Source organism: Myotis davidii, unplaced genomic scaffold (genome assembly GCF_000327345.1).
Source record: "Myotis davidii unplaced genomic scaffold, ASM32734v1 scaffold142, whole genome shotgun sequence".
Classification (NCBI taxonomy): domain Eukaryota; kingdom Metazoa; phylum Chordata; class Mammalia; order Chiroptera; family Vespertilionidae; genus Myotis; species Myotis davidii.
In genome coordinates this window covers 4,940,896-4,968,257 of record NW_006294400.1, presented here as the reverse complement: position 1 = coordinate 4,968,257, position 27,362 = coordinate 4,940,896, and the positions used below count along the sequence as shown (strand labels likewise).

General features: G+C 38.5%; 1 protein-coding gene across 2 annotated transcripts in view; it reads left to right on the top strand.

Annotated features, from left to right (window-relative positions):
• The first annotated feature begins 5,392 nt into the window (after window positions 1–5,392).
• The window catches only part of RABGAP1 (RAB GTPase activating protein 1), a 126,668-nt gene continuing 104,698 nt past the window's right edge, over window positions 5,393–27,362 (top strand). Inside the window, exons 1-2 of one of the 2 annotated variants that reach the window (XM_015567104.1) lie at window positions 5,393–5,474; window positions 17,638–17,837. In XM_015567104.1, coding sequence (XP_015422590.1) covers window positions 17,688–17,837 — 150 coding nt within the window. In that variant the 5' untranslated portion in view covers window positions 5,393–5,474; window positions 17,638–17,687. The remainder of the gene's footprint in view (window positions 5,475–17,637; window positions 17,838–27,362) is intronic. The other variant, XM_006768604.2, reaches the window with a different exon arrangement.

Genomic DNA, 27,362 nt, shown 5'->3' with positions numbered 1-27,362 from the left:
AATGTAGGTTTCCCTTACTTGTTCCTGATCCTAGAGGGGAAGCTAAACTATTTGAATATTGTTAGCTGTGGATTTTTCACAAACACCTTTATCATATTGAGGAATTTTCCTTCTATAACTAGTTTGCTGAGAGATCTTATCATGAACAGGGATTGTTACCTTCAAGTGCCTTTTCTGTGTCAATTGAGATGATCATGTGTTCTCATACCCACACCCTCTAGTTTTTTTAAAATGTGATATATTACACTGAGTTATGTTGAACCTCCCTTGCATTTCTCTGATAAATCCCACTTGGTCATAGTGAATAATACTTTTTTTAAAAATATATTTTATTTTTTATAGAGAGGAAGGGAGAGGGACCGAGAGCCAGAAACATTGATGAGAAACATCGATCAGCTGCCTCCTGCACGCCCCCCACTGGGGACATGCCCGCAACCAAGGCACATGCCCTTGACCGGAATCGAACCTGGGACCCTTCAGTCCCCAGGCCGATGTTCTATCCACTGAGCCAAACCGGTCAGGGCGTGAATAATACTTTTAATATATATATTTTTAAATGATTTCAGAGAGAGGAAGAAAGAAGGAGAGAGAGATAGAAACATCAATGATGAGAAAGAATCATCAATTGGCTGACTCCTGCACACCCCCAACTGGGGATCGAACCTGAAACCCAGACATGTGCCCTGACCAGGAATTGAACCGTGACCTACTTGGTTCATGGATCAACACTCAACCAGTGACACACACCTCCTGGGCTGAATAATCTTTTATTATATTGTAGGTGGTGGGGAGAATGTACTATGTAAATTGGGAAAGAATGTGTATTCTGTTGTTAGATAGTTTTTTATGTATCTGTACTCTTTATTGTGATGTTCAAGTCCTCTACTTCCTTATCTTCTATAGCTTGTTCTATTTATTATTAATTTAAAATATATTTTATTGATTTTTTACAGAGAGGAAGGGAGAGGGGTAGAGAGTTAGAAATATTGATCAGCTGCCTCCTGCACACCCCATACTGGGGATGTGCCTGCAACCGAGGTACATGCCCTTGACTGGAATCGAACCCGGGACCCTTCAGTCCGCAGGCTGATGCTCTATCCACTGAGCAAAACCAGTTAGGGCAAGTTTATAATTTTCTATCGTTATGCTTTATTGAACCTTTTGTTAATGTGTAATGACCTTCTTTGTCTCTTGTAACCTATTTATTTATTTATTTACTTTTGTTATTGTAACCTTTTAAAAAAAATTACATCCCTGTTTTGCATATCTCAGTATAACCAACCCAGCTCTCTTTTGGTTGCTATTTACATGAAATATCTTCTATTGTATCCTTTCACTTTCAACTAATTAATGTCTTTAGATCTAAAGGGAGTTTCTTCTAGCCCAGTTGGTGTAGCGTAGTGATTGAGCATCGACCCCTGAACCAGGAGGTCATGGTTGATTCCCAGTCAGGGCACATGCCCTGTTTTTGGGCTTGATCCTCAGTAGGGGACATGCAAGAGGCAGCCAATCAGTGATGTTTCTCTCTCATCATTGATGTTCCAATCTCTCCCTTCCCCTTTCTGAAGTCAATAAAAACATATTTTTTAAAAGAATAGTTAAAAAATAAATAAAGGGAGTCTCTTCTAGACTGCATTTAATTGGGTCATGGTTGTTTTTTAATCTATTCTGCCCATCTGTCTTTTGATTGAAGAGTTTTAGCAATTTACATTTGAAGTAATTACTGATAAGGAAGGATTTGTTTTTGCCATTTTGCTATTTGTTTTCTATAGGCCTTATAGCTTTTGTGCCTTCATTGTCTTCATTATTGCCTTTTTCTGTGTTTATCTGATTTTTGTTATGTTTTGATTCACCTGTCATACCTTTCTGTGTATTTTCTATAGATATTTTCTTTGTGTTGCCATGAGAATAACATTTAATAGCCCAAAGTTACAACATTCTAATAGAATTGATACCAACTTCAATACCATACTGAAACTCCTACTGTCCAGCTCTGTCCTCTCTTCCTACTGATGTCATCAATTGCATCTTTAAACATTTGTGTCCAATAATATAGATTAATATTTTTATGCATTTCTCTTTAAGTCATGGAGAAAATAAAAAGTGTACCTACAAGTCATAATTACAGTAATACTTGCTTTTATAATTGTCCATGTATTGACACTGAAAGGAGATCTTTATTTCCTCATATGGCTTCTAGTTACTGTCAAGTGTCTTTTCAGGTCAACCTGAAGAATTCCCCTTAGCATTCTTGAAGGGCAGGTTCAGTGGTAACTAACAGTAACAAACTCCTTTGACTTTTTTTAAAATTAGGGAATTTGTTAATTTCTCCCTCATTTAAAAAAAATCTTTTTATTGATTTTCAGAAAGAGGAAAGGAGATGGGGAGAGAGAGAAACATCAATGATGTGAATCATCAATCGGCTGCACGCCCCCACCAGCGATCCAGAGATCCAGCCTGCATCCTGGACATGTGACTGGGAATTTTGACCTCCTGGTTTATGGGTCAACACTCAACCACTAAGCTGGACTCTCCCGTATTTTTGAAAAACAGTTTTGCTAGGTAAAGAATTCTTTGTCGATGCTTTTTTTTTCCTTTCTGTCAGCACTTGGAATATTATCAACCCACTACTTTCTGGCCTTCAAGGTTTAGGATGAAAAATTGGCTGTTTATCTTATGGAGGGTCCTTTGTATGTGATTAATCATTTCTTTCTTGCTACTTTCAAGATTCTTTTCTTTCGCTTGCTACAGTTTGGTATTCTTCCTCCCCTTTCTCTCTTCTCCTGGGATTCCCACAGGGGTATTTTATTTCTCTTGACAGTGTCCAATAGGTCCCTATGCCTCTGTTCATTTTTCTTTCTGTTTTTCTTTTTCTGTTCCTCAGATGGAGTAGGAAGTGTAAGGAACTCATCTCCCTACCTAGATAACAATTGTCCTGGCAGAATCTCAAGTAACTATTTTGGAACTCTGGAGTCTATTTGAAAACTTGCATTTCCCAGGGGAAGGCTTGGTTGGTAAATTGAGGTTCGTTTCAGTGTCAGTCTTCAGTATGATAACACCTAACCTTCTCTTACCCCTTCAGCCTGTGGCAGGCAATCATCTTTACATTCAAGTGTGCTTGCTGGAGCCAGGATAGGAAATAAGAACCTTGTTCTCTAAATACTTGAGTTCTGTATTATATGACATATAACCTATGGTATGTGCTAGCCCAAAATGTTTGACTTCAATCCATTGAAACTTGAGATATAACTAGAAATCATATCTCGAAATACAAGGTCTAGAGCAAGCATGTCAAACTCAAGGCCCGTGGGCTGCATGCGGCCCACAACGAATATGTTTGTGGCCCAGCTAATACAAGTATGTAGGAAACATTTTAATAACAATTTTGTAACTTGTTACAATATCCTGTTATACATAATTATTAATAACGAACTACAACATTTGCTTGTGCAGTTATTCAGTGTCTGGTAAGTTAATGTTCAAGGAAAAATATTAATTTTTATTAAAATGTTCTATTTTATGTTAACGATTACTGATTTATTTCAGCCCTTTGGATTCAGCATGTCTCTATCGAAATAAACATGTTTCTATGAAAATTGAAGCTTTTGTTTTTGTGCGTCCCATATAAACTTAAACCTTGTTTATTTGGCCCATGTTAGTCTTTGAGTTTGACATGCTTGGGAGAGGAACAAACTGACCTCGAGGAAGCAAATATTTGGATTCAGAAGGTGCTTAAACTGGTCTAATTTCTTTAATAAGCCAATGTCTTTAAATTTTTTTCTTAAGGGCTATTAAAAAATACTTGGGAACACTACTAGAAGCAATATGTGGCCCTGGATTTGATACTAACTTGGGAAACTAGCTGTTAAAAAATGTATTACAGGTGACAGAAAATTGATTATAGTTAGGTATTAAATGAGAGGAAGATTTACTGAAATATTACTGATTTGGGAAAGCCAACAGGAAAAACATTGTTAGGTTGATATATAATTTGAATATGATCTAGGAATTATATGAGAGGAAAAGTGACTGAAATAATGTGTATGCTCGTTGACTAAAGTAGATTTCTACACTGTGACGTCATTTGGAAAAACTATTTTGACACAGAAGGACGTATTTAAAGTATTAACATCGGTGGTGGGAATGTGATATTTTTATTTTAGCGTGGGTGTATTTTTCTCCAAGATATACTATTCTGTAATAAAATGTTGTTACAAAATTTTCTCTTAAGGTTTACATATATATTGGGGCGTACATGAGTCAAGAAGTACATGCATGTATGGTCACCAAAATAAAGGTGGTTGTCAGGAATTCAGGGCATTTTACTTTCTTCCTAATACTGTATCTTTTAAATGGGTATTGTTACTATATAAGTGTATAAGGAGAAAGGAACAGAACTATTTCTTGAGGGAGTTTAGCGAGTCTATTGTGACAGACAAGTCACAAAGAGGACTGTAACAGAACACAGCTTTTTCTCTGGTTGATTTTGATTCAGTATCCACAGGAAAACACTGGGAATGAGTCATTGCCCAGGAAAAAGCATATGCTATTTGAATTAAAAGAAAAGAGTAAGGAAGAGGTTGTAGAATTATAAATTATCAAGACTGAAATAGCACCTTTAATCATTGTTTTTATTTCCAACTACATTGTAAATTTATTCAGGACAGGGAATTCAAAATTCGTTACATTGTCGTTGCTCCATATTCTACTTCTGAATGATTTTCAAATAAAATTCCAGCCGCATTTTCGAGTAACACTGAAACAACCTTGTTCATTTCTGTGCTACTCTGCGTGCCTCTAATAAGCTCAAGGCCTTGGACAGAGAGTCAGAAGTTTTACTTCTAGACTGAATTCTCTAACTTAGGTTGGGCTCCTTTGTAAAACGAGAAAACTCAGATTCTCATATGTTTGCAGTAAAGCCAAATAAAATATCCGGGACCCATCACTATCGTTGGCACATTCGTGCCCTCTCAATAAAGGCCAGGTGCGTTGACTAACACTGTTACGCGCTGCTTTTGAAGAAGTACTCAACGTGAAAAGTGAGCAGAAGATCCCCTGCTCAAAAGGTGCTAGCGGCCTGCGCCCTCTCCCGCTCCCTCCTAGTCCCTCCTAGTCCCTCCATCCCCTTCCTGGCTTCCAGTCCCTGCTCAGCCACTACCTGTCCAAGCCCACCGGCCACGGGGCTCCTCGCCAGTGCAGACCCCGCGCAGGCGCAGACTAGGGGCGGGCTCAAAGCCCAGGTGGGGCGTCGAGGAGAGGAAGTACGCCCTCGCCGCTTGTTGTTGGGCCAATGGGGCGGCGCGGCTCCGCCGCGGACCTATGACACGGGGCGGGAGGCGGGCAGAGAGCGGAAAAAGCCGCTCTCACGTGAATAGGGGGCGGGGAAGACGGGGGCTGGGCAGCTAGGGAGGCCCAGGCGACGAAGCCTCCCGGACGGCGAACGGCAGGCGGTGGAGGAGGAGACGGCGGGTCGGGTAGGGCCGCGTTTCCCCTCCTCCTCCTCCCACCTTCCCTCTACCAAGCCAGGGGGTATCCTCTGCGAGGAGCCAACCTGTGTTCCCATCCCGCGGGCCAGGGCCGGGGAGACTGCGTTCAGCTCCCTCGAAGAGCCGTGTTGTGAGGGGAGCTGTGATTGGGGGGAGGGGAAGCTGCGGCGGAGGGGAGAGGGCGCATGCGCAGGTGGGAACGCTCTCGGCGCCCCTGCCCGAACCGGTTCCCCCTGTCTTGGGTGGGTGTCTGTCTGCAGAGTCTTACACTTGTGGCTGCCCCTCTGGGCCCCTAGCAAAGCCTGTTTGGCTTTTGACTTTAATGTTTGGAGCCAGGTCCTGTGTGGGCATCTGGCCTCTTCCTCCGCCTCAGTTTCTCCCTCTTGCCCCCAGGGCCCGTATCTGACTTGGGCTGGCCTCGGCCCCGGCCCCGGCCCGTCTTCCTGGGCTGTGACTCATTTGAAAGACTTGCTTTCTTCTGGTGTGGATCTGCCCTCTCGTGCTGGCCTTACCATCTCATTTTCCCCGCCTAAACTTGAAGTGCCTGCGGCATCCCACTCGCCCCATCTTCTTTAAATATCTGCTCCCAGTACTTCCTTGCTGTGGATGCAAACTTCAGGGTTTTAGGTGTTAAGCCAGAAAATAACCAGACTTCCAGGAATTCGCTGTCCATTGCCTGGTAGTACTTTGGTCAGTATCATTCAAGCTGTTACCGTCTGCACCTGCTTTTACAGGCATTTCCATACTAGGGTTACTCGGGGACTCTTTTAATTTATATTGGAAGCAGAAGTAATCATGATACTGGTACTCACACTACTAGTTCTCCATTAGTTCAAAATCCTGTTCCAATTTGAATGTGAGATATTTTATAGCTTTTGTTATTTTTATCAATGGAGGGAAAAAAAACTGCCAGGGATAGGTTTCATAATTATTTTGTTATTTTCACTCTAATAAACACCTGTATTCACATACGTGTGTGTGTGTGTGTGTGTGTGTGTGTTTCCAGCTGCTTTGTTTATTTAGGAAGTAAAAAACAATGGAGGGTGACTTAAACTGTGTCACATTAAACTGATGTTTGAAAAGTAGTTGAAAAAAGACTTAGTTGCCAAGGAAGTGCACATTTAACTTAAAAAAAAAAAGGGACCTGTTGGTGGAGAGTGCTGTTTTATATATTTTGAAGGCTTTTAAGTAGTGTTTACTCAAACTGCAAATGAATAAGGGAGAGAATTCTTTGTGATCTTGCTTTGTAGAACTCAGTTTGCATTAGTAAAATTTGAATCCATGATTGATTTGTATGAGTAACATTTAAAATTCATAAGTGGCTTTAATAGGATTTATCAACTCAAATTTGTAATTGAACTGTTGCTACTTTTTGGTACATTTCCTTTTTGTTGTTTTAGTTTTATAATTCAGTGTACAGTTAATTAACTCCTTGGTGTTAAGGTATATATTTGTCTGGATAGTTAACCTATAACTATAGACACATTTTGGCCTTTTTTTGGCATGGTGTTCTATTAGCAGTTTACAGGTGCTTACTCTGGATTAAGAGGTAATTTAGTGATACTGTAAAAGTGAAGGCACCTGCTTCTTATCTTTCCTACTGCATATTGAAAGAAGTGTATTCTGCATATTATTTACATGAGGGTGACATGATTTTTCCACAAATATATATCAACTTTACAGCCCAGATTCTTTAAAGAAGTCATTGTCTTTTATTGAGTATATTTCCAGCTAGACTTTGCAGCCCAGATTCTTTTAAAGAAGTCATTGTCTTTTATTGAGAATGTGTCCAGCTAAAATAAAACCTACTTTGAAGGTCTCATCATTTCACAGTAATTGTTTTTAACAAGTGACCTTTGACTGCAGGCTTCAGAAAATAATTCATTTTAATTGGTGCTACTGTTGAGTGTGCTGAGGTTTTGACATAGGCTGCCTATAATATCTGTGTAGTTTTCAATATAATCAGATATCATTAACCTTTTCAAGCATGTGGAATAAATGAATAAAACTCATATCATCTTTCTTGGTGATAAAACTCAAATATTAAAGACATACTAATTTAACTAACATAGATAACTCATAGTTGGGCATGACATTTGGGTGCTTTGTATGTAATTGCCTTGTTTTATTGGTTTTCCATAGTTAGGTCCCAAAGAAAGAAAATCCAAGGCTAAAATAGAGTCATGTCCATTGGTATATATGAAAAAAAAACAGTTTATCAGTTTAACAGCTGTTTCATTTTGCAATAATTTAGTTACCTTGTTCTGTCCCTCCTGTCCTCTTGTTTTCTGATCATCCTCAGATAGAAAACTTGTAAGTCAAAACAATATTAGATAGACATTTAAACTTACATTGTAACCTCTCTTGTTAACCCTAACAGCTATCTTTCCCTTTGTGTGCAAAGACTGACCAAATATGGCAGTTTGCAAGTCATTAGCACTTTAGTTTATAGAATTTAACCTGGTAAGTTTTTCTCTTTCCAAAGCAACTGTAATACTTTGAGGTAGTCAACAGTGAGAATTTCTTAATGGTTCTTTATATCATAGTAGAGTTCTATAAGGCCTAACCTCCCTTTTTCTATGGATCATTAAATAGTAAAAGTAAAACTTGTTTTCAAGTTCATGCATGACATTAAATAGTGTATATTACCTTGGCTTTAAAATATGAAGGAGTATATCTTAACTATATTTTTGAAACTTCTTTTTCCCATTTTCCATTATTTATACATTTTGGTAATTATAACCATCAACCTATGGTTATAATTTTCCATTTTCTGAGGATGACCTTTATATCAGGGAAAGAAGTTGATATGCAGAATCTTCCTTAGGGGACATATTGTAAATATCATCAAGGGTATTAGAGACAGCATTTAAGGCTAAATTGGATTGAAAGTTGGGTATTTCTGTAATACTACTGTAGGGAAGAGGCTTGAGTTAATCATTTTAATATTTTTACTGTATAGGCAATAAATTCTATATGCCCTTGAAGTTTGCTGATAAATGGATTCTGGCAATGTAAGAAAAGGAACATATCACATAAACCCCTTTGCTGTGATACATGATTGTCTATGACTAGACCTCTGATATATCTGCAGAAGAGAAATGGTATGGTTATATCTTTATTGTACTTACCTGTTTAGTTCTCTGCGAATTGAAGAAAAGGGTGATTTCTGTCTAAAATTGTTCCCTAGCAGAAGGTTTTATTTTTGCTTTTGCTTGTGAGAAAAGATCTTTTCAGGTAGTTTTAAAAACACCTGTGGAACTTGAATATTTATTAAAATTTTTAATATGCAGTGCCTATTCCAGTGCTGTTAATGAAGATGTTCAGAAAATGTTTATTGATTGCCCATACTTGTCAAATGTCCCACCATCCTTGTGAAACTGTGGACCAGGGTCTTTTGTTTTTATTTATTTTTTTATCAGAAAGTGCATGAAACGTGTCTTTTGCCAAACATTTGTGGTTTGTCTATACACATTCCCCTGAAAGTCATAGGTCATAGAAAGGAGAAACATATTTATTGCATATATCTTAGGCTTTGGTTATCTATCAGATGATTTGCTTGCATGGCATTAAATTCACATAGTTTAAGGAGAAATGAGTAATAAATGTTTCAGATTTGAGTGTAGACAGGTTGACACTCTAAATGGGATAGATTTGTTTTCTTCACTGTAGATAAGAAGAAAACATATGACTAATTTCCTAAAAGGAAGAAAAGTTTTTGAATGATTCTGTATTGCTCAAAAATATTCACATTTTTATATTTAAAAAATGAATTACATTATGCTTTAGAAATTTGTTTCAGAATAAGTAAAGACAAGGTTACCTTTAAAAAATATCTATATTAGCAAGGTCAGAAATACAATCTGACCTTGTGAATGAGTAGTACAATAATATTAAGCTGACTTTTCCTGTGTTCCCAGAGATAAGTGTCTGTTGTGGAAATGCCATCCGAATAATTTAAATAGTTCGTTTCAGAGCTACTGTGTTGTGGGGGGGGGGGTTTCTTTCCTGAAATAGCCACAGGAACATGGGGAAACCACTTATATGGGCTAGTTTTTTCAGGTGTCAACAGAATTGCACTTAATCAGTAGTGTTAAATGAGCTGTAGGTGCTTTTCATCTCCTGGCCTTACATCTTCTGTCTTTCACTGACCAGAGGTATCAGTATATAGAGAGGAGAGTGTGAACTTTAGAATAAACTGATTTAGATTTCCCAAGCCTGCCACTTACTGAGTATATTATATAACTAAAGGTAACCTACTTAGTGACTCTGAGACTCAGTTTCTTCACTTGTAAAAATGGAACTAATGCTTCTATCAAGGATTAGGACTTGAAAGCACCTGGCATCCCTGCTCCTTTCCTGGATACTCATTCACAAAATAATAGAAAGGGTTCAGTCCCCTCATTTTACATATGAGAAAACTGAAGCTATAATATCATGTATTGTATATCAAAAAGGACTAAGAAGTTCAACTCCCAGTTGTTGTTGTTTTTTTAAAACCAGACTGTTGTTGACTTTTAAAAGTCTTAATGAAGCTTGATTATTCATGAGAAAGTGAGAAATAACTCTGAAAACATTGGCTGACTTCTTTAGGCACTTTACTGATTTTGTGAGTTTTATTCTAACAATCCTATTAAGTTACAACCAGTCTTTAAAAACTTTTATTGACCAATGAATGGATAAACAAAATGTGGCATATACATACATTGGAATGTTATTGAACCTTAAAAAGAAAGGAAATTCTGACATAGGCTACAACATAGATGAACTTTGAAGTGATATAAGACAGCCATAAAAAGACAGATATTGGTATGATTCCACTACTTATATGAGGTCCCTGGAGTAGTAAAATTCATAAAGATAGAAAGTAGAGTATTGGTTGCCTGTGGGAATGAGAGTTATTGCTTAGTGAGTGTTATTGTTTAGTAGGTGTTATTTCAGCTGAAGAAGATGAAAAAGTTATAGCAATGGATGGTGGAGATGGTTCCACAACGATGTGAATGTACTTAATGCCACAGAACTGTACATTTAAATATGGCTAAAATGGTAACGATTATGATGTTATGTATATTCAAGCACAATTTTAGAAGATTAAAATTTTAAAAATATTTTAAAAATTAAAAAACTTAAGATAATACTTTTGTCTTACAAATTCCTATATTCCTAAGGTGTTTATTTTTTTTATTTCATCTGGAATTGAACTAAAAGATTAACTCCATAGTTTAAGGAAGTAAATTGTCACAGGCATTATAGGTTAAATTTTGCCTAACTGACTTAGATAAAGTGGTTTATCTTGCCTAATTGCTGTAGGCCCAAAATTAATAAGTTTTTTTTCTTTTGTTTGTGCTTTTATAAGCAAAGCTAAAATTATTCAGAAAGCTTACATTAATATGGTTCTCAAAGAGTTACTTTAGCCCTCAAATTCAGTGTCAGACTTAAATGAAGACACACATCTATTGTTTAGCAATTAGTGTCGTGATGGAAAGGAATTTTTTTTTACAAATAAACTAGAGGCCTGGTGCACAAAAATTTGTGCACTCGGGGGGTCCCTCAGCCTGGCCTGTGCCCTCTTGCAGTCTTGGAGCCCTTGGGGGATGACCACCTGCTGGCTTAGGCCTGCTCCCGGGGGATTGGGCCTAAGCTGGCAATCAGACATCCCTCTTTTCTTTTCTATTCTGGGATTTATTTACCTTCTATAATTGAAATCTTGTTGCTGTCACTGCTCTGAGGCCACGGCCTGCTGAAAGCAGGTATCTGGGTTTGTTTAACTTCTATAATTGAAACTATGTTGCTTTTGGAGCTCAGAGCCGAGGCACAGCAGGCGGGGAACCTTGGCTTCCTCAATCACTGGAGCAAGCAAGCCTCCTGCTCGCTTCAGCTGCGTGGCTGCCAGCCGCCATCTTGGTTGGGTTAATTTGCATATCTTGCTGATTAGCCAATGGGAGGTGTAGCAAAGGTACAGTCAATTACCATGTTTGTCTATTATTAGATAGGATAAGAAGGGATGATTTTCTGTAGAGTTTTGTTAGATTTCCCCACCCTTCCCAGGGATAGGCTGTAAGAAATTTATGTGAAAACTAATGCAGGGAAACAAACTTCAGAGCTAGAAAAAAAAGAAAAAGGCTGAGATTAACATAGTGCAATTTAAAAAATACCATATCTTCTCTTGCACTCTGCTTGATTAGTTTTAAAGGGCTACAAACCCACAGGAATTGGCCTGCTATAGCATCTTTGAAATTTGATTCCTTTGCTGTTTCCTATCTTGTTCTTTTTCTGAGCAGAGAGTAATCTTACCAGATCTGTATTTTAGAAGAACGCAACTAGGAGGAGCATAAGAGTTTGGATTGGAATGGGGAGATAATGGAGACAGGAACACCACAGAGGAGAGCTGCATTTCAGAAAAGAACAGTGGTACCTAGATACCAGGTTTTGGATCAAGTTCCATAATTTTCTCTATGAACTTAAGTTATTGAACCAGTCTAGTTCCAGTTTGTCTGTCATATGAAGTTAATACCTATTTGGCAAGGTTAGTATAAAGATTAGCATTAATGCATATAAAGCTTCTTAGTACCATCTTACCTGATAATAGACAAACATGTAAATTGACCGTCTCTCTGCTATGCTCACCAGCCAATCAGGAGAGTATGCAAATTAACCCAACGAAGATGGCGGTTAATTTGCATACATAGGTGCGAAGGGCGGAGCAGCAAAGATGGAAGGCTCTGGGCCGGAGCGAAGGCCTGGGTTGCCGGTGCCAGAGGAAAACCGTTGTCGGCAGCCAGGGGAAGGGAAGGCCTATTGCACGAATCTCTTCGTGCAACGGGACTCTAGTGTTGGGTATAAAATTGGAACTCTTTAGGTTTAGCAAGGTGATTTAAATATTCCCCTTAAGATTCCCTAAAACTGCACTCATTTTCTTACTGGTTGACCAACAAAAATGATGGGCATTGAGAGGGAAGTGATAAGAGAGTATTTGGGTCCAAAGGGAATCCAAGATATGTTTTGTGACTCAGTGTTGTTTAACTTGTTTTGGCTGTGAAAGTTGGCAACTTGCCAAAGAGTTAGCCACAGTCTGGGTGGCCCTTTTTGAGTCTCTTCATTCCAGTCATCATTCGTATTCACATCCTAATCATGTGTATGTACTATAGCATATTTGTCATTTGTCCTCACATTACTTAGACCGTATCAGTTAAACACTGATGTAAAGTATTATTCAACCAATCAAATTTATTGAGTACTGACAGTAGGCAAAAATAGGATATGAAGATAATATGAATAAAATCTAAGTTCCCTGTCCTCAAGTAGTTTTATTTTTAAACTAGAGACCCTGTGCACGAAATCCGTGCACTTGGGGTGTGTGTGGGAGGTTCCCTCAGCCCAGCCTGTGCCCTCTCGCAGTCCAGGAGCCCTTGGAGGATGTCCGACTGCCGACCTAGGCCCGCTCTAAGCCGGCAGTTGGATGTCCTTAGTGCTGCCGCCACTGTGCTCGCCAGCCGTGAGCCCAGCTCAGGGTTTCTGGCTGAGTGGCGCTCCCCCTGTGGGAGCGCACTGACCACCAGGGGGCAGCTCCTCCATTGAGTGTCTGCTCCCTGGTGTTCAGTGCGTGTCATAGCGACCAGTTGTTCCATCGATTGGTTGATTTGCATTTTAACCTTTTATTATATAAGAAGGATATATTTTTATTGATTTCAGAGAGGAAGGGAGAGGGAGAGAGAGATAGAAACATTAATGATGGCTGCCTCCTGCATGCTTCCTACTGGGGAATGAGTCCTCAACCAGGGCATGTGCCCTTGACCGGAATTGAACCCAGGACCCTTCAGTCCACAAGCCGATGCTTTATCCACTGAGCCAAACCAGCTAGGGCCACAAGTAGTTTTAAAGGGACTGTGTGAGCTCAGTGTATTCCCAGAACTTACCTTGTGGTTTATATTTAGCAAGTGTTTCTAGAATGATCAACCAATACAGTGCAGTAGGAAAGATAGAATATTTTACTGTGTGATAAATGCTATAATTCTGTGGTAGAATTAAAAAGCAAATGAAAGCTTTAGGAACCCTAGAGGGAAATAAGGAATATTGCAGAGGGAAATAGGGAGATTGAATGTTTGATTGTATCACCAGATTGTTGTTTGGGGAGAAGGACTAACTGGGAAAGTGAAGACATTCCTACCTTAGCAAACAGCGTGAGCAAAGCCTTGAAAGTATAAAAATGCATGACTAATTTAGTGAGTTGTCTAGTATGGTTTGATAGAAATAAGAGTTAAGACTAGAATGATAGAGTGGCTTCAGAGATTTTGAAGAATTAATGATATAAGGAATTTGGATTATTATTTTTAAAAATATTTATTATTGATTTCAGAGAGGAAGGGAGAGGGAGAGAGAGATAGAAATATCAATGATGAGAGGGAATCATTGATTGGCTGCCTCTTGCATGCCCTCTATTGGGGATCAAGCCCCCAGCCCTAGCATGTGCCCTTAACAAGAATCAAACCCCAGACCCTTCAGTCCACAGTCCATTGAGTCAAACCGGCTAGGGTGGAATATTTTTGTTTTGAGTCAGGAGCAATCAAAGGTTTTGAGGAATGGGTGGGATATACAATCAAATTCTGAATTTTAGAAGTTAACCAACTATGGGATGCTGATAACCAGTTACTAGAGAGTCTAGAAAAGGAATTTACATGTAGAGAAGTTGAAAGAATGAGATACTCACCAATCAGTGACATGAATGATAGGAAAGCAGGAATAGATTTGGGAAATACGTTTTGAAATTAAAATCCTTTAGAGTTTCAAGGGAGAATGAGAAAAGGATTCAAGGATTTTTTGACATTCCTGTCTTGTATCAGTAGTTGTTAACCAGGATAGGAAACTTACAAGGAAGAATATACTTGTGTAGTGAATGGGGGTCCGCTTTGCACACGTGGAATTGATTTTGAGATGGGCATGGGACATGTAGCAGAGCCCTCCTATGTGTTTTCATAACACCCTTTGCATACCTCTATTATAGCAAACACTAGACTGTACTGTATTGTAAGTACTTGTTTCTGTGTGTTTTTCCTATACCACTGTAAGCCTGTCAGAAGTAAAGAGAAGTTAGCCAGTGAGCTAGTGAGATAGCCAGGAGGAAATGTGGAAAAAGAAGAGGAACGGGATAGAATTTAATGAATGGACAGAAGAGAAGGAACTTAAATGACAGCTGAGAAAAGGTAGCAGAGGTAGAAAATGGAAGGAAAAAGAAGCGTTTCAGAATAAGAAAATGGTCAGTATTTTCATTTATTTCAGCTGGTAGAAGTAAGATGAGAACAGAAAAGAACTCTTTTGGCTTTGAAATTGTGTTGTTGATTTTTAGAAGAGGTTCATGAGAGTGAGAGGAGGGTGGGCAGATTTTTGAGAGGGACTGCTCAGTTTGTGTGGGGAATACCTTTGAAGTGGTAGAGCTGGAGGCAGTCAATACTATTCCTTTACGAAGAAAGAGTTTCAAGAAAACTAAAGGAATAAAGATAAGTCTGAGCCCTGGACTAGTGGCTGGACTAGCACAGTTAGTCTCAAGCATGTCAAGTTCAGTTACAAGTACCACTCATACCTTTTTTATCAAGTTAAGTAGGTCATTGGGTTCACATTTTGGCTTTGCCTCTAAGCAGTTACATTGCAACCCTAACCTTGAATAAGTTACACCATATCTTTAAGCCTCAATTTCCTCATCTGTAAAATAGATATGTAATGATTAAATTAGGCATTCACCAGCAAATTGTAATACTATATATAGGCACTATAAAAAATGTAAAATGCTGTGGGAGCAGAAATAAGGCAAATAATTCATTTGGCTTGGGGGTGAAAATGGGCAGACTATTAGAAAAGGGAGGATTAGATTCATGAATGATGAGTTGCAGTTGATGGAGCACAGAAGCAAGGAAACCACTTTAAGAAGAGTATACTATGAGTACAGATACGTGGAGGTATTGAAGTTCAGATGCTTCTCGACTTATGATGGGGTTATGTCCTGATGAACCCATCATAATTTAAAATATTGTAATTCAAAAATGCATTTAATATATCTAACCTACCGAACATCATAGCTTAGCCCAGCCTGCCTTAAATGTGCTCAGAACACGTACATTAGCCTACAGGTGGGCAAAATTATTTAACAGAGACTATTTTATGCTAAAGTGTTGAGTATCTCAGGTAATTTATCATGTGTATCGCTTTTGCACCATCATAAAGTTGTACCATCATAACTTAGGGATTGTCTGTACACAGGGTGTCCCCAAAAATGTTTACACATCTTGATTATAAAGTCAGTGTTTATTAACATAAAGTTCATTTTCAAAATTTAAAAGAATCTACAGAAATGAATTTATTTTTTTTGTCAACACATGTTTTCAAACTGATGATCATTCTGGTCCAAGCACTGCTGATAATGAAAAACAATGGAATTGCAAACATCAAAGAAAGAATAATTTCGTTCTGTATTTGTGCACCCTCAATTCATCGACTGTTGCTGGTTTTGTACTGTAACTTTATCTTTGATGGATCCCTATAGGATACATTTTCTTCAGAGCTTCATCTGGCTTCATCCATTCTTTCAAATAAGTTATACCTGAAAAGGAATGAAAATTGAGTTATCAGCTGTTACTTAAAGTGTGTGTACATTTTTGGGGTACACCCTATATGTCCTTAGCAAAGACATTATTACCACCTCTAATACATATCTTAGCTCCATATCTAAGCGCCTCTCTGAACATGTTCCCATAGTAGTAGTTTTTGTTTTGTTTTTACCCTAAATCAGTACCTATTCAGTATTCTCAACTAAACTATAAACTCTTTGGGGGCGAGAATCTAATCTGTTCTTCAGACACTAGACACTCAGTAAGTATTCATTGACTGGATGAAGCAGAACTACAATAAAAAAAAGTTTTCAAAAGTACATTCTGGAGCATGCATTTAGATTTTGTGCTATGAAATGTAGAGCTGTGATTTCCTGGAAGCAAAGAAATTTAAGTAGAAAGCAGCAAAGAGTTCTCGATTAGAGCCTTAGTTATAGCTAGTTAAATGATCCTTTCTTGGAGTTGCCATTTCCTTATTTGTTTAATATTATTTATGATTTCTAAGTTTTCTTTCAGCTATATTATTTAGAGATTGTGTGACTCATGCTGCCAGGTGGTTATCTAGGTGTGAACCTTTGAAGGAAAAATAGTGCGAGGCATGTGGTATATGTTCAATTAATATATGTTCAATTAAAAATCCAAAGAATAAATCAGAATTTCTTAATTGGAAAGATTAAACAGACTCTCAGAACCTTTACTTAGAGGTACAAGATGAGCATAGAGCTGGAGTTACTCCCGCTAATTGGTTAAAGCTTTCTGACTATATTATAACATTGTATTTGTTCTGTTGCTGTTTTGGCAACCAAATGAGAACATTGCCACAAAGTATGCAGAACCAGGTTTTTAAATGGTAGATGAATTTGAGTTTTATTTTAGGAGTCAATAAATAATTGAATGGCTTTTCATAAGTGACACATTTTTATACTTCCTGTTGGGAATTTATGGCTTAAAACACTTTTATTGGTAATGTTCATATTGAGTAGAGTTCTAAGAAACTGTGAAATGGGGAGGTTAAGTTTTTAATGGACTTCTGATTCCTTGCTACATAAGGTATTTCCCAATTGTAGAATTTATGATTGCCCTGACTTTAATTTATTTCTCTTGGAGGTTAATGTAGAATTTTCTTTCTTAAAAACACATGTTAGTTCAATAATGGTAGGAAAACCTTAGTGATTTACTTGAGTGCCTTCAATATAATTTATTTGTACATCTTTACAAATTAAAGGATAGAAAACAGAAGTGTAGTACTGTTATAATTTTAAAGGCCAAGAACAGAGTTGCAACATGTGCCAAATAAATTACTGTAGATAGAGTTGTTCTCAAGGGAATATGTTTTATTTATTTGAAATCTGAAATATCTTGGCTCTGAATAGCATTAAATTCCCTTATTATCTAGATTAGAAAACCTAAACTGTAAGTGATGAAAGTCTTGGGAAAATATTTTGGAAGTGTTTTTTAAATAGTTTTTCCATTTGTATTTTGTAAGAATTAGAGCATAAATGAATATCTGGTAGACATTCTTTTTGAGTATCTTTATGGTTTTTGTTTTTCAGGCATTTTAAAAATATTTAATCATTCATGAGTTGAGCTTCATTCTTGAGTCATGGATGACAAGGCTTCTGTTGGAAAAATCAGTGTGTCCTCAGACTCAGTATCCACTCTTAATAGTGAAGATTTTGTCTTGGTTTCCAGGCAAGGAGATGAGACACCATCTACAAATAATGGGAGTGATGACGAGAAAACAGGACTCAAGGTAAAACTCCATAACCTAAGTTTCTTCTGTTTAACCTTGCTAAGCCCATTGCAAAATTTGGCCTTAATGGGAAGGTATATGGAGTGCAAGTGAGAACATGGAAATAATATCCTTTCTTTTTTAATACTAAAAAGTTTTATTTACAATTAGTGATAGTGACACATTTATATTTGATTAAAAATTTTTAATTTGATTACTCCTAAACTTCTATTACTCCTAACTGTCAAAATTAGCAGTCGTGTAAACATTTGTAATTTTAGTGTTGTTTTCACTTTCTCATTGAATTTGAAGTGATTGTTTTGGTGTATGTAGTGTAAGGGCAGTGGCAGGTCAGCAGTGCTATTTATAAAAAAGAATTTTAGTATTATTGAAGTGGACCTTTAAACTCCTGGCTTTTGGCCACTTCTGTTTGTTCATATTTTCTCAGCCAAACAATTATTACTTCTTTTCCCATACTCTGTTATTGTTTTGCTCTTTATGGATATAAATATAAAGTTTACCTGTTAGCATCATTTAAAATGTAAGTAGCTTTAGAAACATTTCTATTCCTGTTTACATATTTTCATTTAACAAGTCTTTCTTATTATCAACTGTGTGCCAAGTACTATCCTATATAATAAAAGCCTAATATGTAAGTTGTCCCCTCGACCTGGAGTTTGACTGCTCGCTATGACATGTGCTCACCACCAGGGGGTGGTGTGGAACATGGCGGGTGTCGGTGATGCGGTGCTGCCGGCCCCGATGGGCCCCCACGAGAGTGGGACCGTGGCGGGATGGTGGAGCGGGTGAGTGGGTGGTGCCAGGCCAAGATGGGTGCAAGTGGGGCCTGATCAACCTGCAGACGACTAGTGGCAGAAGTGGGGCCGCCACCTGGCTCCCAGGTGCTAAGGGAGCCAGGCGGGGCCCAGGTGCTGCCTAGGGCCCAGCGGTCAGCTGGGACCTTCCCTTCCATGCCAGACGCTTGTGCTTCGATTGCCAGCCAGGCCTAGGGACCGTGCCTGTGCACTAATTTTGTGCATCAGGACTCTAGTTCTAAATACTTGAGATACAGTGGTGAATAAGATAGGTAAAGAAAGCCCTGTGTCCTTCTTGGAGGAAACAGACTACAAGCAAATAAGAAAGCAAATATAAGTAAATTTAAGTGCTTTGAAGAAAATCAAAGTAGGATATGTGGATAATGAGTGAAGGAGGTACTATTTTAGAGAATGTCTTGAAATGACATGTGAGCAGAGACCTGAATGAAATGAGGAAGAAGATCAAGGAGAAATCAGGGAAAAGAGCTTTCCACAGGGGATAGAAAACAGACCCTGAAGAGGCTTCCCCTTATTAGGACAGAGATAGAACAGAATGAATGAAGTAAGTAAGTGCTAGAAGATGAGATCCAATGACAGGTAGGGCTGGTTTAATTAGAACTTTTTAGAGTTTAGTAGGAATTTGGGCTTCGTTACAGATGTGAAAGAAATTTTTGGAGAGTTTTGAATGGGGCATGATATATTTTTCACTTTTACAAAGCTCACTGGCTGGGCACCTCCAGCATAACAGCATGGAAGTTCTGTGGAACTGTTCCCCAGCAGCAGTGGTAATAGTTATTAAAAAACAACCTCTGAAAGTCTGTGGAAATGTTCTAAAGGATGAAGAAACATTTATTCAAGGAAATTTACTAAAATTTGGTAAACAATTCTATGGTATTTGAACCAAGACCCGTTTTTTCCCCCTCCTCTATCCCAGCCAAACATCATGGTAATAAGTCCATTTCACATTGGTGCAATCAAGAAAATAGGGTTTCCTTCCCACCCCGCTCCCACCCCCCAGCTCACAGGTCTGAGGGCTATCTTATAGACAATAGCATTTCTCACCCTGCCTCCAGCTTTTTTTTTTTTTTTTGCTGGCCAAGTGTGACAGTGGTGGGGGGCCCAGCCCTTAACTCTGCATGGAGGCTATACATTGGGCGTAGTGCTGCTGAGTATACCAGGAGCCTGATTGCCCTTGCATGTAGAGTAGTGGTCCCCATGACTAGAGTCAAGCCAAAAGGACTTGAGACTATTCTTCCACCTCCCATACCCACCAAGTGCTCAGCTTCTGAAGATGAGGTATCACTCAAGGAGAAGCATGCCATTGTCTATACTTTCAACCTTATAGCTGTGGCTCAGAGGTTTTGCCTATAGTGAGAAGGGGGCCATAAAACAGTTCCTAATCTCTTTCCAAAGGAATTGATTTTATTTACAACAGAGTGTGGATATATTAAAGCCTAGGGGTACTCCCCAAAACAGTGGAGGTGTAGTGAAAGGTAATTGGGAAGAGATTTGTAGATTGATTGGACATACAGGTTTAACTGTAGGATTGCTAGGCGGAGACCACCTCGGATCAGAACAAAACTCAAACACTGACTTCTGGAGCTCTCCCTTCAAAGTAACCTCAATTTGGTATATTCTGTGGAGCAATTTATATTTGTTGAAAACTATACAGCAATCAGCCACAATTACTGGAGTGGTCAGAGAAGGAGACAGAGCATATTGCTAAAACCACTCTTATCCCGGGATGACTGTAGGCAAATCCTAATCTTATACCCAAAGGAGCAACATCAGCGCCTTAACACTGTGGGAATTAGGGGACTAGAATTTACTAAAATAAGCCTGCTAGGCAATAAACTAACAAGCAAGCATAAAAAATAACAAGAGTGGGGAGACCAATACTGAAAATTGATACAATATAATACCTAAAATACCTAGTTTCCAACAAACAAAAATTGTGAAAAATGCAAAGAAACAAAATACAATCCATACATCATAGAAAAGGCAGTATATACTGCCTGTGAGAATGTCATGTTGGAATTAATATACCAACTCTTCAAAGTAGCCATTATTAACATTAATGAATTGAAATAAATCATGCTTAAAGAAATAAAGTTCAGTGACAGTATTAAATTAAATAGAGAATATCATTAAGGAGATAGAAATTACAACAACAAAAAAAAAGCACCTAACTGCAATTCTGAATGGGAAAGCAAAAACTAAAATGAAAAATTCACTAGAGAAGCTCAACGGTTAATTTCAACTGGCAAAAGAAAGAGTTAACAGGAGATGATGCCATCAAAATAGCAGTACAGGAGTTTTCTACCGCTCTGCTCTCAAGGAACACTGATTTAGATAATCACTTACAGATGAGAGTACCTTTGTGAAAGTCTGGGAGTTCACCAGAGATGTTCCAGCACAGTGTTGGAGCAAAAAACATCCTAAATTAGACTCATTGAAGACTATCAAAGGACTAGTTTCACTTTACCTGTGTCACCCCTAATCCAAGGTGGCACAACGCAGTGCCAAGAGATACTTACTCAGCTAAATTGAGCAACATGTTCTCCAAATTTAAAATGTTTTCTCTATTTCCATGTAATTATAGTACACCTATACAGTATATACCATTTTTTGTGTGTGAAGACCTGGGAAGTGAAGTAGTAATAAAAGTAGATAACTCTGAGTTCTGTTATCAGAGGGAACTATAACAGGATTACTGCAAGTTTGTTGCCAGTTATGCTCACTCTTTTTGATACTTTTTCTCAGCCACTAGTAGATTTTAAAACTGCATTGAATTTAGAAAATACATTTAATATGTCTATCACTCTTCCATCTCAAAAGTTTTAATTGAGTGGTTTGTTGAATATTCAGGTGATATCTAGTAATCTACCAAGTGTTTTAGGCATTGAGGATAAGAACTCCTATTTTGAAAATAGGATGACCTAGAAAACCTTAGAATACCAGCACAAAATACTTGGGAAAGCTGGATGAAATATAACAAACACCCCTTTAATAATAGCTGTATTCATAAGACAATAAAGAAAATCCCTAAGGAACAAAAGCCAAGAGGGAACTGAAAGTTAGAACAATGCATATGAGATGACATTGGGGCTGCACTGTTCTTTACAACCAGTGGACTTTGGTTTTGATAGCAGCTACATTGGGAAAGAGAGAACGCCTTGGGTTTTACAGAGAGAGTAGTTAGAACTGAGATTTCATTATAAAGCACCCTTAAGGGCCACTCCTAACTGAAAGGATAGATTTGAAAAAACACAGGAAGAAAATAAGGAATTTTATATATCTTAGCCTGAACGCCAGTTTAGAGGAGAGCCTTGTTGAGCTTTTTGTACCCATACGCTTGCCTTCATGTATGTTTGGGATGTGAATTTACATTACGTGCATGGTCCTGGGTTGGTAATACTCCTGGGGCACATGATAGAGTAAATTGTAGAACTACTCTGGAGAAACATACTTGCCAACCGGGCTGCATGGTAGTCTCACAGATAACCCTGATAAAAAATAGTACACATTTCAAAATTTACAAATATATACAAAGGACAGTTTATCATAAGCAAGAGACAGAAATCTGAGCAGGATCAAACTCACCAAAATTCAGGCACTTGCATTAGCTGTAACCTTAAGATATACTAATTTAAATGATTAAAGATTTAAAGAAAAATTTATAAGCATTACAAAAGAACAAAATTATCAAAAAATTTAAAACAGGCAAATTTAAAATAGAACTGCAAATGAAACTTAGAGGCAGTGAAATTAAAGATTCAGCATTAATCAGCAGAATAGACATGGCTAAAGAGAGAATCAAATTTTTGTAATGTAAATCTTAGGAAATTACCCAGAAGATAGCACTGAAAGATTATAAAGTATGAAAAGTCAGTTAAGAGACATGGAGACGTGGATGAGAAGGATCAACATACTTATATCTATATACACTGAATGGCCAGATTATTATGACCACCTGACGTTTGTAGGCAAATTAGCCGTACACTGCATCATATGGGATATGGAAGCCGAAGGCCTGCTCGAACACCTTTGCTGTCTGCAGTTACCAAGATAAAATGTCTCCAATTCGCACAGGAACACAAGGATTGGACAGTCAAACATTGGAAAAAAGTCATGTGGTCTGATGAATCATGTTTCCAGTTGCATCATGCAGATGGCAGGGTGAGAATTTGGCAGAAACAGCATGAAAGCATGCACCCCCACATGCATGAGTACAGCCCTTCAAGCAGGTGGGGGAAGTGTATTGGTTTTGGGCATGTTTTCCTGGCATGATTTGGGCCCTTTGCATCAGGCATTGTGTCAGATTCCTCGCATCACCTTTCAACATCTTGTGGAGTCAATGCCAAGAAGAATCGCCAAGTATTAAAGGCAAAATGTGGCCCAACAAGGTACTGATGGGGTGGTCGTAATAGTCTGGCCACTCAGTGTATATAAAAGCCTAAGTGACTGACTGGTCGCTATGATGCACACTGACCACCAGGGGGCAGATGCTCAGTGCAGGAGCTGCCTCCTGGTGGTCAGTGCGCTCCCACAGCAGGAGCGCTGCTCAGCTGACCCATTGGTGCCAGATGCCAGGCTCATGCCCGGAGAGCACAGTTGTGGCAATGCACGCCTCTCCCGCGCAGGAGCTGCCAAGCAACAGCAACTTTGCAGAGTGCCCTCTCGCACTCCAAGACCCCCTCGGGATGTCGGACTGCCAGTTTCAGCCCGATCCCCGCAGGCCACACCAAGGGACCCCACTGGTGCACAAATTTGTGCTCCTTTGTTGAGCATCTGCTCCCTGGGGTTCAGTGCATGTCATAGCTACCAGACATTCGTGTGGTCATCTGGTTGCTTAGGCTTTTACATATACAGGCAGTCCTTGGGTTAAGTTGGACTCGACGTACGTCGTTTTGAGGTTATGTTGCCATCTCCCATTTACAGTATTTATTCAAAAAAAAATTCCATCATTTCGATGTATGTACATATGTGCTTTATGTTTTTTTAAATTTACCACAAGTAAAGGTCAGGAATTACTATCTTTTAAATTTTTTTTTACTGTTTGACTTCATTACTGCTATGTATCTAACCATGTGAATGATGTAGGTCCTTATGTAGGTGGGTTCCGACTTACAGGGAAATCAAGTTTCGTCTCACCGTAGGAACGGATCTCCAATGTAACCCGAGGACTGCCTGTATAGAATATATATACTTAAGTTTTCCTTTAGAATGGTGAAGGAAATACTTGAGATAATAGCTGAATATTTTCCAGAAGTGATGAAAGACAAATCCTCAGCTTTAAAAAGCAGTAAGTCTCAAGCAGAACGACTGTGAAACTGCAGAATATCACAGCCAAAGAAAGTCTCTACAAAGGCTGAATGATAGTAGAGATGAATTGAACCCGGTTCCTAATAGCTTAGGGTAGATGACAGTTGTTAAAAATCTTGTTAACAGCTGTTTCTCCTAATCTTTACTTCATAACTATCTATCTCATAAATCAGTGGTTTAAAACAATTTATTGTTTCTCATGATTTGGTGGATTGACTGGGCAGTTTTGCTGCTTTTCTTTAAACTCACACAACTTTATTCATCTTGCGTGTTGGCTGGGGACTGGGCTTCACTGGAGTGGCTGGGTCTCTTTCCATGTGGTCTTTCATTTTAGGCTTCTTCACAGCATGATGGTCTTAGGGCAAATGTGGAATCTGTAGGCCCTTTTAAAGACTAATGTTAAGAAATTACATGGTGTCACCTCTAGCATATTCTTTTGGCCAAAGCAAGTCACAAACGTAATCCAGATTCATGGATTTAGGGAAATAGACTATACCAGGCGTCCTCAAACCATGGCCCACGGGCCACATGCAAATACAAATATTGTATTTGTTCCCGTTTTGTTTTTTTACTTCAAAATAAGATATGTGCAGTGTGCATAGGAATTTGTTCATAGTTTTTTTTTAAACTATAGTCCGGCCCTCCAACGGTCTGAGGGACAGTGAACTGGCCCCCTGTTTAAAAAGTTTGAGGACCCCTGGACTATATCTTATGATGAAGGAGCTGTAGAAATTTTGTGGCCATATTTAATTTTTAACATCAATATAGTTAGATAAATGCTATGATAGAGGTTAACAAAAGGTGTTATAGAGTAGAGGGGATGGAAACCTACCTCGGCTTGAGTGGGGAGTCAAGAAAGACTTCTTGGAGAGGATAATGCTTTAGTTATGTCTTTTACAGAAAAGCTTTATATGATGGTATAGTTATAAAAAACACAGCTATATTTTTTAAAATGTATTTTACTGATTTTTTACAGAGAGGAAAGGAGAGGGATAGAGAGTTAGAAACATCGATCAGCTGCCTCCTGCACACCCCCTACTGGGGATGTGCCTGCAGCCAAGGTACATGCCCTTGACCGGAATCGAACCTGGGACTCTTCAGTCCGCAGGCCAACGCTCTATCCACTGAGCCAGACCAGCTAGGGCAAAAAAACAAAGCTATTTTTATTCAAATATTTTGACAACTCACATTAGAATCTGAGAACTTTCCATAAAAATTTAGAACATGTTGTGTTTTCACTGCTTGACTCCTTTGGTGTAGGAATCTTACACCTTTAGTTAGCTCTTAGCCAAAGATATTCTATAAATGTTGATTGAGTTACATTGATGAGCTAGTACTTCTTAGGTGGAAAGTTTAGTTAGAGAATTTTTAAAACATTTTAATCTTCATAGTTTTCTTTTTGACAAATCCAGTTAACATTATTTTAGTTGGAAAAAAGTTGCCAAGTTTTATTAAAATAGCAGATAACAAAAATTACTCCTCACTTATTATTGCCTAAACTAATCTTCTGACTCAGTTTCTGATATTGTTTTAGAATTAGGTGATCTTGTCCTCTGTAATGCTGAGCTTTTATTCAGAAAGCAAAGATACTGAACCCTGAATGCACAGTTGAATTTAGAGGATCAGGGTGGTGGTGGGGAAGACACACAAGTAAATTTGTCATAAAATTCATCAAGTGCTAGAATATAGATATGATAAGAATTACATGGGAACATAATTGTTACTTAAAGAAAAGTTTCATAGAACAGACAGCAGTTCAGCAAAGCCTTAAAGAATGATCAATAATTTCCCAAGGAAGTGAGTCTGTTGACATGTGGAAAGATCGAAGGTTTGAAAGGGTCTGGAGTCAGGACCACCACATACAGTAGAATTGTATGTACTTTTCTTTTTCTCCCAAGGTGCAAATAGCCTTTTTGTCAGTTGTTTTCTCTAATTAAAAGAAGATATGCTTAATACAGGAAATTCAGATAATTAGAAAAGTAAAACCCAGTCATAATTCCATTATTTAGCAAAAATGACCATACATTTTTGAGGTGTTTCTTCAGTTCCCTTTTAGGATGAATTCACAAGGTGTTCTGTTCCTCCCCCTTTTCTTTTTATTTTACTTTTTAAAATTGATCTGAGAGAGAGGAAGGGAGAGAGGGGGAGAAAGGAAAACAGAGGGAGAGAGAGTGAGAACATCAGTGTGAGAGTCAGTCAGTTGCCTCCTGCATGCGCCCCAACCAGAGGTGGAACCTGCAACCTGGGTATGTGCCCTGACTGGGAATTAAACCCACCATGACACTCCAACTGAGCCACTCCAGCCTGGGCCCTTTCTTAAAAAAATTATTTATATATTTATTTCGTTGTTGTTGGTAATCCTCATTAGAGGACATTTTTCCATTTATTCTTAGAGAGACTGGTAGGGAGGGGGAGAGACAGAGAGAAACATCAATGTGAGAGAGACACATTGATTGGTTGCCTTCCACAAATCACCCAGAACTGGGGATAGCCTCAACCGAGGTACATGCCCTTGACTGAAATATAATCTGTGATCCTTCAGTTCTCCGGCTGACGCTCCATCCACTGAGCCAAACAGGCTAGGGCCCTTTTTTGTTTTAAATTAATGTTAATAATTCCTAATGGTAATTTTAGGTATTTTCTCTGGTCCTTCCTTCATGCAGTTAAGATAAAAAAAATGAATAATCAAAACAGCTACAGTTTATAAATGAGGTACAAAGAGATTTAAGGTTTTATTAAAGATCCCAGAAGGAGTATGTGAGGTGGATTTGAGATTAGTAACTATTCCTTCCAGTATCCAGATTGGGCTTCTGGTTATTTTGTGCCTTGCTTTCTGATAAAACTAATTTATGTACTTGTTTTGAAATGACTTAGCTTTTACACTGAAGCTGAGCAAAATTACTCAGTTTGAACCATTTTGGTTTATATTTTCTTGCAATATGACACAAGTAGTGGGAAGTGTAGGTCAGGAATTTGTAATTTTTTGATCACCTATGGATTTCTCAAACACACATTTCATTTCCTAAGCATGCTTCTTTGAAGACATACAGTTTCCACTAACAGCGGGTCCCAAACTGCCTAAAGCAAGGTGGCTTTGTATAACTGGCAAGTTGAGAGGGGCCTCATTGGTATTGTTGCAGTGAAGGGAAATAAGCTATACAGTGAGAAGTAGAAAATAGAGGAAATGACTCTGCTAGGTATTGCCTTTAGAACACTTTGTCCTTTGGTCCATAAGTGCAGTTTTTTCTCAATGACCAATTCTTTTTTTTTTTTTAATTATATCTTTATTGTTCAGATTAGTACATTTGTTCCTCTTTTTCCCCCCCATAACTCCCCTCCTCCCAGTTCCCACCCCACCCTCCGCCCTCACTCCCCACCCACTGTCCTCATCCATAGGTGCACAATT